The sequence below is a fragment of the Ambystoma mexicanum genome, chromosome 5q (assembly GCF_040938575.1).
Source record: "Ambystoma mexicanum isolate Mex_15411 chromosome 5q, UKY_AmexF1_1, whole genome shotgun sequence".
Classification (NCBI taxonomy): domain Eukaryota; kingdom Metazoa; phylum Chordata; class Amphibia; order Caudata; family Ambystomatidae; genus Ambystoma; species Ambystoma mexicanum.
Genome location: NC_090933.1, coordinates 1,181,722,341 through 1,181,735,895, shown reverse-complemented (window position 1 = coordinate 1,181,735,895; position 13,555 = coordinate 1,181,722,341). Strand labels below are relative to the sequence as shown.

Sequence of the window (13,555 nt, the reverse complement as noted above, 5' to 3'; positions counted from 1 at the left end):
CCATCCATACTTTATGGGAACTTCTCTTCCATTTTAATCTCCCATGCACTCACTGGGGAAAACCAAATTACTATTCAAATTCCATCCCTTAAGTCAGTCGGGGCCCGTATAGCATATCTTGGTTAGCCTAAATATGCAGCCTTATCATATTTAGTACAGTGAATGGGTTATTATTTTTATAATAATAATAATAATAATAATAATAATAATAATAATAATAATAATAATAATAATAATAATGTATTATTATTATTACTATTATTATTAGTAGTAGAAGTAGTAGTAGTATTTATTGGTATTATTGGTAGTAGTGGTATTATGACCACCTTTAATAAAAAAATATATAGAAGCGCATCATAAAGGGGAATACAATTACTTGAAGAAATAAACATATCAAACACACCACAGGAAAAGCAGTATTCAATGCCAGCTACAATATACGTAAGCTATCATTTCAAATAATTCAGGCTGTAAACAAAATGGTGAGGGGCTTACATGGGTTCACATCTGTTTCTGAATTGATAGAAAATAAGAATTGTTTTTTTTCAGTGGAAGGGATGTAATTGGCTCCAGAAAACGCATGAATATTTGTTTTCCAGCATAAACGTCAGACCTGTTTGGGAATTCCACAGACTCCTAGACCTCCAGGGCACTGGTGATTTATAGATAAATAAATAGGCATGCTGGTTTCAATATTCTGTTTTCTTGCTTCATAAAAATGTACAGAGGAGCAAAATGTAACTTTCAAGTGAAAGTCTGGGATATAACCCTGCTGCTACACACCTGATTCACGTAGTCTAAACTGGACCAGATCTGGAGATGACTGGGCCATGTATGTGATGTCCTTGAACAAATCTTTCCGAATCACATTTGTACATAAGAATCTTACAAGATGATCCGGCCTTATAGATTTGTGCTAATATTAGGCTTTCTGAAGCAGGTGTATTGAAGCAAGTATACATTAGAGACGTTTGTAGGGATCTTCTCACATATTCCAGTGCAAATCTATGGTATCCTTGGTGACAGAACTATAAAGTCTGCTCTCAGGAGGGTGAGTATAGGTTTACTCAACCCACTCAAGAGTGAGTTACCTGAGTGATCCCAGAAATAAGTCAAGCTCGAATTAGTGTTCAGAGTTTGGAAAGGGGATTTGAATATGAACATACTCACCACAAATGGGCGTTTGTCGCTTAAACCACTTTCCAAATGTATCTTTGCGTGGGAAACTACAATGTTTAATTCATTGTGCAGTCTTCATTGTTCACGCTTAAGTACAGTTGGTTTATTCTGTGGGGTACATTCTACATTTGAGTAAATTTGAAGGAGCTAAAATATTGATGGAAACTTGGCCAGTTTGGTTCCCCTACTGCACACTTAGATTTGTTTGAAGTTCCACACTTGTACTAAAATGTTATATATAACTTTGAGAAAATTATATTTGAAAGAAAATACACCATAAGCATGTATGAAGACTTCTGGATATTTTTTCAATTAATTATTTGATTTATGGTAATGTGTACTATATGTGTAAACACCACTTATTATTTGTATTAGTATTCATTTTAATAATACTATTAATATTATTGTTGTTGTTCTTATTGATTTTCCTCCATTCCCTACTATTCATTTACTTTTAAAATTCTTTAAATAATAAATATAGTATATGTTAATGCTAATGTTAATGTTGAAGGTATTTATATAGTGCACCGTCACCAACGGAGTTAGTCCCTTGGCACTCTGGTGGATCTGTAAACAAGGAGCAGGGCGGGTATGGTTAGTCGGGTGGATAGGGCAGTGGGAGTAGTGGTGAGCTGTTGGCGGCTTCAGTTCGGTATAAACTGTGCGCTGAGCTTTTGGTGCGAGTATCAGACCGGGCGAGACCTTGAGTGCTGTAGGGGCTGTTTATGTGTTGGATGTTTATTGTTGATGCAGTGTACTAAAGGGTGTGCCGTTTGTTGGCCGAGATATGATTGTGTGAGGTTTTGGCTGAGTTTGGTATGCAGAGATTTGAAAGTTGGGTTAGTGGCATCTGCGTCCTTGTTCAAATACCTCTTCTTCTATTTTTGCGTTGTATTCCTGTGGGTGGTGTTGTTGCTGATTTCCTTTAATGGCTGCCTGACTGTGGTGTGTGATGGTGCTGCGCACTCCCAGTTGTTTCCTAATGAGCATTATTTGATGTGATTGGGTATGTCTATTTCTCTACTCCTGGTGTAGGAGCTGAGGTTGAGTGCTCCCTATTCTCTTGCTATCTGAGAATATATATACACTTCCAAATTTCAATTTCACTAGTTCTGTTGTCAAAATCTATTTACTATTTGTTAATTATGGTTCATAGGCTGTACGAACAAGTAATATATAACTTTGAGAACATTATATTTGAAAGAAAATTCACCATAACCATGTATGAAGTAATCTGGATATTTCTTTCAATTAATTATTTGACTTATGGTAATTTGTACTGTATGTGTATATAGCACTTATTATTTGTATTAATAGTATTATCAATAATACTAATATTTGTATTATTGTTGTTGTTCGTATTGTGTTTCCTCTATTCCCTACTACTCATTTTCTTGTCTTGTTTTATAGTTAGGAAATATAGTATATTTACTTTCAAATTTGAATTTCACTAGTTCATTTGTTAAACTCTATTTACTATTTGTTAATTATTGCCTATATGTCCTTTATACATCAGGGTTTATAGGTCTAAGAGAAATGCAATGATTGGCTTAATACAAGAGAAATAAATCCAAATTTACGAACTAATGTCTGGTAATTATATTTACAGGGACCTCCAGGAGACAGTGGAGAGGCTGCTCTTCCTGGACCTCCAGGACCTCAGGTTTGTATCAATTAGTATAATACATGTTTCATTCACTGAACAAGTGTGTGCTAATGACATTGGCAATGTTTACATTGTAAGAGGTTATATTCTCTAAACAAGAAGTTGAGTACATGATAACTATACATCGACGCAATGAGACACCATCCTCCCTCGTGGCCCTGCATGAAGACGCATGTTAAAATGGATCTCAGATTTCCTCCCGTCGCTGTTAACAGGGTGACATACAAAGCGCCCTTGGGCAAGGATTCTTGTCACAACAGGCCAAGTGACATGTGGTGTCTCCGTCCCTTGCAGTGGAACCAGTCTTTCCAATTCTAAGGGTAATATAGTGACCACTACCTCCTGCCCCCACCTCCAGTGCTGGTGGCACCTCGTCAATCACCAACAAATGGCTTGCTATAAACTCCACCCCTGCTACGGATGACCTGGAAGGGAAGCAGAGAGATAAATAAAGATAACCAGGTGTGAATAACTGAACAGTGACCAAAGACTAGCTACACACACAATGTGCAGTATTCATGGCCTATTAAGATTCAGTGGTGTGCAAACATGGGGGCGAAGAAGCACACAAAGTTCGAAATGTGACACAAAAGTTTACATTTATGTCGATGCCTAACATTGCTTTTCCCTATATCTCCCCCAATTCCATAATTCCTTTTTTTCTGAAACAGGAGATTTACATGGAAAATGTCTGATCAAAACAGGCCCATCATGCTGTTTTAAATTATTAATAACTATGTATCCAGTGGGAACTACTAAACTATGTGTTGTGTATTTAACTGTTTTAATTTCTTTCACATTTATGGAAAAACTCCACAGAAAGCTCTGTCAGATAATCCACTTGAACCACGTTTTAAATCCTCAGATTGGCTAATCTTTTTGGGCTTTGCGAAGAGTGGCCTGGATTGTGCCTGATAGCTCTATTATGTATTCTGTGTTCACATATTGCTGCAGCCATTCTGCATGGCATGTGGAAAGCTATATCAAGGGGGCAGGGAACAGGGCTGTAAAGAGATTCATCTGAGCCCTAATCTGGCCTTCTCTTGTTAGGATCAGATGCTAAGGATTGGGCCATGTAGATATGGGCTATTTAACACCATATGTGCACATTAGATTTCCATAAAAGCAACCCTCATGTACAACCTGCGGGGGTCCAAGAGCATGACCCTCTATAGCATGCATGCCAACACATTGAACAAACTCTTGGCTGGAGGTGGACACACTGTGGGGTTCAGTTTGTATTCAACACTACCATCTCCCATACCAAGCATTGCCTTACATGTCCATTTCTGACACAGGGTTGGGGTCCCCAGCTATGAATTTACCTGCCCTGGATAATTGCTTATTTGGATGCACAAGGAGCACACACTAGGAGTGCAAACTAGAATGATAAAGAGCGCCCCCCGCACCCCTCAAATATAACAGACAGAGATCAAGGCAGCCAGGAAGAAAAGGGCAAGCCATTAGCATTCAAGCCCAGACTATCACACTTTGGTGCTCTCTTACACATGACCTTAAATCCATCCATCAACTCATGGATTTCAGAAAGAAACTTAAAACCTACCTTTTCTACAAGTGTGCTACAGTAGATATGTTCCTGAGCAATTACGCTGAGATGCCTTATGGCCATAAGTGCTGTGTACTGTGGGATGTATTTACCCATGCATCCGAGCCCTACCTCAAAACTGTGCAGTACTGACATGAAAACATCATGATGGCCAGAGCTTCCCAGAAAATGCACAGGGAAATGCAGGAAGAATAGGCTGCCACCCATTTTTGCCGATGTTATGGGCACAGAAGGACACTGCCTAAAACCACCATTGGACTACCCGCACAGTAGTCTGAAACCATTGGGAATGGCAATGCTGATTGCCAAATGCAACCTAGAATTGTGGGGAATTCATTCTTCAATCCCAAAAATGGGTGCAGTACCAGTACTCACCACTATCCAAAAGCCGGCGTTTTAAAACCACCCTGTGTTCCTCTGAAGGCAAGCCAAAGTGTCTATTTTAAACATTGCAACATGTGCAAAATATTCACTGAACACCAGCAGACATTTGGCAGAATGAGGTTTTGTGTGCTTACAAAATCTGGGAAATGAAGAGCCTAAAACAGTGCTTATAACAAAACTGCTATGGAGTCAGCAGTTTAAGTTGCACTGGATTTAAAGACACTAAAATCGAAAATGTTTAGATTAAATGAGTGACCTATGTTTGGTGTCACATGCCTTTGCAATTGTTTAAATGTTATAGTTTAAACTTAGAATCAGCATTCTAGCTGCATATGTAAAAATGTTTAGTTTTATTTGAATGCAGGAGCTGGGGAACAAAAAGTGACATTTTATCTGAAACTGGCTTAAAGAGATTCCAATTCTGCCTGGCAACTACCCCCATCAGGAGTGAAACTTGAGTCACAGCTGTGTTCCCAGGCCTAGCTGCCCTTTTGCTGCTCACACTAAGGATATGCCATCTATCTGATAATTGAATTACCTGTGCTCTGCAGGAGAGTGAACAATGCAACTCCCTTCACCCAGGCAGAGGGTTTATTGAGAGGATCATAAATGGCTTCCTCTTGAACAATGAGCCTCTCCTGACTCAGGCAAAGGTTTTATTACAGCAGTCGTAAAATGTAGCTTCCTCTTGGCAGAAGCTGGGAGGAGCACTGCCTGTGAGAGCAAGCTGGCTTGGCAGAACTGGATAAACCAGTATTTCTACCTTGTGCTGAGAGGAAACCACACCCCTTTGGAGCCAGAACATAACTTTAAAAAGATGAATAACTTATAGAGCGGACATGTGAAAATTTTATAAATGATACCATAATTCTTGTGATTTTTCTGCCCACAGTTTAAGAGGTTTTTAGAACCGGTGGTATGTTCAGGGGGGTGTTAGCGGAAAAGTGGATATTACTCTAAATGTATGCATGTTAAAAGTCTGAAACTTCATCAGTTAATGTCCATAATCCTTGCGCACATGTATGTAAAGTCGGGTCAATGTCAGAAATTGAAAAATTAGTTAAAAAGTCAATTATGTGCCATTTCTGAATGCAAGCTCTTAGAAACAGCAGATTTGGACAGAGACATGGCTAAATTCAGCCACACCATGTATATGTAATTTCAAGCAACTGTGTAACTGTGAAATATGTCTTTTATTATCAAAGATAGAATGTGTGCAATCTGACAGAGGAGTGTCCTATCTGCAAGCCATAAAATGACATCCCTCTGACTCACAGTTCATTCCCCAATCAAATGATAAATGGAAGTTTGACCAATTAGAAGCTGAGAGAGAGGTAGGGTCAGTGATACTAGAACACACCCACATTCTAAACACATAAAAGCAGACAGACAGGACAGATAGGGACTTTTTCAAATCCATCTGCCGCTGGAAGCTCTGCCGGAAAAATCCATACTTTACCTCCATCAAACCTCCAGAAAGCCAAACTTCAATCTATCCAGAACTAAGAGACCAGACCAGAGAGAAAGCAGTGCTGTACCCAGAGAGACCCAGACCAGCAGAGAGAACTGACCCAGATCACTGTGAAGTGCAGAGGCCAGACCAGACCAGACCAGAGTCCAGTTTAAAACCCTGACCAGATCCGTGACGAGGCCCAATTAATTCAAGAATATAGTGTGAGTACCCAGCAGAACTGTGTAGAACCAATCTCTTAGTTTAAATTCATCTAATTCAATCTATTTAACCTAAGTAGAACTGTCTCCTAACTGTCACCTGTCATTTGCATAGCTGTCACTTGTCATTTTCTAGTTGCAAGCTGCACTTGTCTTTTTGAACTTTAAAATTTCAAATCTGAAAAACGACCTTCACTAAATCGCTCATATCTCCGCGACCGTTTGTGCTAGAGACTTGCAGTAACTTTCATTTGAAAGCTTAGAATCTTAGCTTTGAATCGCACCAAGAACCACCTTCCTACCCCTTATAGTTTTACCGCAATCGCGGAACACGCATTCGCGAATTTTACCGCGATTTGCAAATTTCTTCACATGTAAAAACTGCTGCTGCTTGCCTTCCATTTGCCAGAAATTCGTTTAACCTGCTAACTATCCCTGCCTCATTGCTAGTGTGAGCCTGGACTAATATTAACTAGATACCACTCACCCTGAACCTCTGAAAGGGAATTAAAAGCATTTCCAGCATATTTCTCATCCATTGCTAGCACATATCAAAGCATTTTGCCTGTGTTTTCAAAACTCCTATCTGTTTTCTGTAGTGTAAGCTTGCTGGGGTGAACTAATTTACATTGATTGCATTTCTGAGAACTGTGTGTTTTCCTTCCATTTCCTTGCCTTGCATCAAGGGGGGAGGGGATTGCCAGAGAAAAGTGATTACATTGTTTGGTTGAAATCATATTGAGTATTTTCTGTACTGCATTCATTGAATATTGCATCCACCTGAGCTTTCATAAAGCATCCTCTACCACATTATACTTTTGTTCCTATTTACCAGTGTGCTACCTTATCCATTTCATGTCAACTCATTAGTGATTATAAGAAGTGTGCTAGTGCCACATTCTCCGTTGTTGATCTTTATCATATCAGATTAAGTGTGCTATTCAATTATTAATTTATTATGAAGTGTGATATATATATTTTTTAAATTATCAAATAAACCTTTTAAACTTGCAAAACAGAACTACTTCTTGGCTCAGTGGGGTCAGGGGGATTCCAAGAGAGGGGTGTTATATAGGGGTAGTCATCCAGAACGCATGAACTGGACATAAAGATATATCAATAAGGGTTTTCATTCAGTATTATAGACTAGGCGTTGACTTAGCTGTAGTGTTGAATTGAATCCTCTTACAAATTGGGGGCTCGAGCCGGACGTTTGGGTTAGAATACCACTTGTGCAGCTTAATACAGTGTGCTAACTGACGGGATACATACATCCGGTCGGATCACCACGCTGCATTACGCTGTGAAGCATTCCTCAAAAAGGACACTCCAAGAAAAGTTCTGTTCTGCAAAAATAAAATACTAACTTCTGTAAGTCAGGACAGAGACCAATCTCTAGAATGACAACCTTAGTAGACATGAAAATAGCCAGAGAGCACTTCTTACATAAGTTATTTGTGAGAGGTGAATGGGCTGAGCAGGGCCAGGAGGCCTGGTTGCAGGCCATCACGCGACAGGCCACTGAAACAGGGTCAGACTCATGGAGAGATCAGGGTCCATTACATGTGGCCCTGAGTGAACTATATATGGCTCCTAAGGCCAAAGATGAACACGACAAGATTGTTACAATAGCGGCATATTTATATTTATATATGGGAGCCATACAGAATAAATGTGCTGAAGGCCATGATCTGGCAAAAGGCGTTAGAGAAGGCCCAATCTGATCTGAACTCTTCTGAGCAAAGGCTGCACAGAAGCCAGGAGTCAGAAAATGAGACCAGACAGTACATCACTAAAATAAAGGAGGATATGGATGTGCTGCAAAAGGAAAAGTCAGAACAGGATACCAGATTTCTGGCCTTGCAGAAGGAACACCAAGAAGGTTTGGACTCCCTACTGCAAAGCCAGAAAAAGCTGGAGCAACAACTGGACTTCAACAGGGTATGTGCTGAGCAGGTAGTCACCCTGCAAGGCCACCTAGATAGGGAAAAGGCAGAAAGCAATAAACTGATTCTGAAAGACCTGGATACCCAGGCAGAGTTTGATGAAGAGCGCCGGAAAGCTGGTGCCTTTCAAAGGCAGAGGGACGACCTGGCGGCACAAATGCAGGCTCTTAGTCAGGAAAGAGACGCCTTAGGCCAGGAAGTCTGCCATTTAAAAAGGAAAATGGAAGAAAATCACCTGGCCCACCAGGGACTGGGTGACCTCCAAAAAGAACACCAGAACTTGTTAGAGCACACCAGGAGGGTGGAGGATGCTCTAGCAAGAAAGGAGCAGGCCAATAGGGACATTGCCCAGGAGGTAAACCTCCTGCAGCAAAGACTGGCCCAGTTCTCCAGGACCAACCAGGAAGCACAGAGGGAGAATGAGGCTCTCTGCCAGCACAATGAGAGGCTCCAGCAACAGGTAGCGATGCAGGAGAAACTGATAGAGTCGAGTAAGGCCTTAACTGAGGAAGTGAAAGCACAAATGCAGGCTCTTGCATTGCAACAGGGAGCAGGGGCGGATAGAGATGAGGTCCGCTGGGAAAGAGAGACTCCTGACCATAACCGCAGGAGCCCTAACACCAGGGGCCTTCATCTCCCCCAGTCCCTGGACTCTACCACCCCCATGTCCCCTGGCGCACATGAGCACAGGGCCACAGGGATGGCAGATTACTATCCAGCTAAGAGTATGGGGCTCATAGGCCAGTACCACTCAGGAATGGAGGGGTGGGCATCCGGGTATGGGCACCCAAGTACAGTACAGTTCAGTGGGGAACCCCAGGAGAGTAGGCCCATTAAGGGCGTCCTGAAAACCTCTGCCCAATTAGGCCAGTGGAGGGGGTACCCATCAAATCCTGGCAGCAAGGAGGAATCTGAAGACTCCTCTGAACTGCGCAGGACACAGGAGACCAGGTCCCCACATTCTGCCAGCCATTCCCAGGCTCGCAGAATCCGGGAAAACCTGGAAGAACAGACGGGAACCTCTGGGAGCAGTGCCTCTGAGTCCGAGGACGAATGGACAAGGGTTACCCGAACCAAAAAGGCCAATAAGGCAAAAAGGGCCTTGCTTAAGGACCCCTTAAAGCAGATTAAGGCGATCAGGAGCGTCATCACGCCTTACCATAAGAACGCTAAGTATTCTGTTTGGGAGCACTTAGAGTTGTTTCAACAAATGATGGAGACTTTCCATTTGAAGGACAGCCAAAGCTGTATTCAATATGTAAAGTGGACCTTCTCCCCGGAATACTCCAGTTTCTTTGCGGGGCTGGAGGACCAAAATCATTTAAGATGGTCCACCTATAAGGCGGCCATCTTGAAACATTTTTCTGTTCACAGAAATCCTCAAGAGGCTCGCAAGGCAGCCTACAATTTGCAATGTGGGGAGGATCAGGCCCCACAAGAATTTGTGCAGGAGTTAAAGCGGGCTTTTGCACAGACCACAAGAAGGGTGCGCACAGATAGCAGGGAATTTATTAATACGTTTTTCCATGCCTTGCCCAAATATATCATGACCCAGCTCGTGAGGGATTTTCACGAGAAAAGATCTTTAGACTGGGTCATTGAACAGGCTACCCGGATCTATGAGGTGCAGAAACCGGTAGATAGCAAAAGTAATGCCCAGAAAAACCCCAAAGCCAACAGCACCCCTGCTGCTGCCAAGGTGGCAGAGGTAAAGGTTACCCCCGTTTTGGATTTGGAGATGGGGGGGCCTAAAAACCTACCTGCACCTAATAATGCTAGGCCCAGAAGGTCCTCGGCTCAATCACAGACAGGGAGCCAAGGAGGCGGCCCCACAAAGGGGGTCTCTCGCTCTCCTGATTATGTAAGTCCCCGTTACAAGGGAAATCGACCCATCCTGGGTTATGTGTGGACTCCTCCAGCCCAAGGGGGGGATCCAGCCAAGCACCTAACCCAGGGAACTTCCCTCCAAACTTCCCACAGGAGGGCAGAAATTTACCAAACCCTGGGCAGAACTTTTTCCCCAGATATCCACCGGACTTTCAGCCCCAAAACCATCCATCCTTCTTTCCCCAATTCCCTGAGCCCAGACCACTGAATCCGGGAGAGGGGAGGCCAAGGGTGGAGGGGTACCCAAATCTTCCCAACCCGGGGTATTACCAGAGGAGGGACAGCTACCCTTCCCGGGATCAGCCCAGGGGAGAAAACAGGGCCCCGTATCAGCCTGAGCGGGTTTCCCAGTTAGAGCGCCAGGTTCAAAATATGGCACGGGATCTGGGTCAAATACTGAGGGCGCAGCAGAACCCTCAGAACGGCGTGCCGGCGCAGAACGCACCCAACTCTGGACCTGGTGCCCCAGAACAATGACGGGGGCAGCACCCCGATAACTCACCGGTTCCCAGGGAGGAGGCACAAAGGGAAGGGGGGTGTAAAGCCTTGGAGGAAGCTTCCTTCCTCACTTGTAAACAGCCCCTGGAAACCCAGGAACCGGAAACAAAATCTCTTGCCCCTGAAAATCTGCCTCCTAAGGAGCAGAGGGGGGGTAGGAGAAACAAAAGACCCAAACAGACTCAGTTTGAGGAGGAGGTACAGATCTTCCAATTTGAGGGAGAGGGATCCTCAGAGGATCCTGGGAAAAGGATCTTCTCCTTCAGAGAGGGGGGAACTCCCCCCAAAGAAAAATGGGTCCCTAGGGATGCAAATCCAGACTGGGGAGATGTGGAGACTGAGCTACCGCCGCCCACCATCTCATCCCAGAACCAACAGCAAGAAAATCCCCTGGTTCAAACCCATCCTGGTGACTGCCTCCAAAAAGGGGGGGGCGGCCCAGAACCGGAGCCAGGGGAACCCACAATGGCTCTGATCTCCAGTTGCCAACTTTTTCTTTCAGATTCCCAAGGCTCTCCACAGAATTCTGCCCAAAATTCTTCTCTCGCGATGTCCAAAACCAGGAAATTAGCCCACCAGTTGTCCAAAAATGTACATTATCTGTGCCCCCTTGAGGAGAAGGAGGGAAGATATTATGCCCCGGTACAAGTACAGGGGCAGGGTACAATCTCGGCACTGGTGGACACTGGATCTCAAGCTACCCTTCTGTCCAGAAGGGCCTTTGACGAACTGAATGCAGGAAGGGGAGAGAATTACCAAATTCCTCTCACCTCTCTTCCGGGACAACTACAGAACTTTGACGGGAAGGAAATTCCCGTTGAGGGGACTGCAGACTTGGACATTAAAATTGGGCGACATAAGTTGAAACACCCGGTCATAGTTGTGACCCCAGAGGGCACCCCTTGTTTACTAGGGAATGACCTCCTGAGAAGGTTGTCACCCCTAATAGATTGTGTAAACAAGGTCCTCTGGACCCAGACTAGCCGACCAATAAAATTAAAACAGAGTGTCAACCATGTTAGTTTAAACGGCACATGCCACATGGTTGAACAAAAATCTGACCAAGTAGAATTTCACTTCCAGAATAGCCAAATTCCAGATGTGACAGTAATAGCAGTAGGACAACAGACTGGTGATGGGGGGTCCTCTCTGTTTCTGAAAATCAACCTTCCTTCCAGTCTAAAGTGGTATTCCATGCTGGAAGGAAACACTCTGAAATTCTATACCAATCCACAACCTGAAACTCCCACTCCTATAGTCCAGAAAGATGTGAAATCAGCTCAGAGCCTGGCTGATATTCAGCAAATTGGAGAGCAGTTGTTCATCCCTGTTCAGTTAAATGATGGGAAGGACTCTGTTCTCGCTCGAGTGTGTGTGAACAACGGTAAGAGCTTCATCAGCGAAGCCATGTTTCGCCAACTCCCAAAAGATCCAGCCATTCCCACCTTCAAACTGATAGACAAATGGGAAATGGACCTGGAAGCACCTAATTCCAAACATCTCCTGCCAAGCAGGTGTATGCTCAAAATCTCCATTGGCAACAAGAGCATAGTCCACAATTGTTGGGTCGTGCGAGACGTCCCTGCCGCCTTTTACTTAGGCAGTGACATTCTCAATCGCTTTGCCATTAGTTTGGACCTAATAAACTTCAAAGCTTGGTCCCGATTAGCGGATAATCCCATGGGCTTTGATGATCCAGAAAAAACATTGAGGTCAGCTCAATTGCTACCTTATGCAGTTGAAATTCAGATTAAAGAGGAAGTCACCATCCCAGAAAGGACCCGACAATTCTCCCTGGAAGTGAAAGTTAAAAGAGGACAACATTTGAAAAACCCTGATGCTTACATACATGTAAATGCTTCTCTCCAACAGCAAGGGTTAGGGGTAAACCCAACACCATTAGTCAACATAGAACATGACACTATTCCAATAGAGGTGGATAACAGCGACTTAAAGAGTATTACTCTAGCCGCAGGCACCATTATTGGAATGGCGGTTGATGACCGACATTTTTCCATCGACTTAGTAAATGAACTGTTAGGACCAATCCCCAAGGACTGCTTTGACAGTGACAGTGATGACAATACAACACCAGACAGGATCTTTACCCGGCATGGGGGGAACTTCCTGGTGTACACTTCTTGCCCCTATGGTAAGGAAGATGTGACTTGTGACTTCAGGAGGGATGAGGTGATTTTCCAGGTTCATGAAGGCTGCCTTTCCCACCTGAAGCCTCCGGTCCAAATCAGCACTCTGACCAGGGACTTCTCCACCCAGCTGGAGGAGGCCGCGGAGATAGCCAGACCAGAAGTCTTTCCAGGCTTCAGGCAGATGGTGGAAGAGAGAGTCAACCTAGCTGATGCCTGTGTGACTCTGGAACAAAAGCAAAAGTTGAAACAAGTTTTCTTGGATTTCCAAGATCTCTTTGCGGTAGACTCATATGACTGTGGTCGCACTGACATCCACACAACAACAATCCCCACGGACCCTGGCATGACTCCTGTGTTTGTGAAGCAATATCGCTTGCCTCTCGCATCAATGGAGTCCCTTACTGAAATAATTAAGAACCTTGAGTCCCGGGGAATAATCCGTCCAGTCCACAGCACCTTCAATAATCCGGTGCTGGGAATATTGAAGCCAAACGGCCAGTGGAGACTCTGCGCCGACCTCAGGGAGCTCAACAAACGGGTCCATACTTCCCGATGGCCACTGCCCTACATTGACCAAGGGCTGGCCCAGATCCAGGGGTCACAGGTA

At 43.9% G+C, this 13,555-nt stretch overlaps 1 protein-coding gene across 1 annotated transcript in view; it reads left to right on the top strand.

The window, feature by feature from the left end:
- The window catches only part of COL22A1 (collagen type XXII alpha 1 chain), a 1,250,061-nt gene that overhangs the window by 744,501 nt on the left and 492,005 nt on the right, over window positions 1-13,555 (top strand). The window contains exon 15 of the mRNA XM_069621676.1: window positions 2,789-2,842. Coding sequence (XP_069477777.1) covers window positions 2,789-2,842 — 54 coding nt within the window. The remainder of the gene's footprint in view (window positions 1-2,788; window positions 2,843-13,555) is intronic.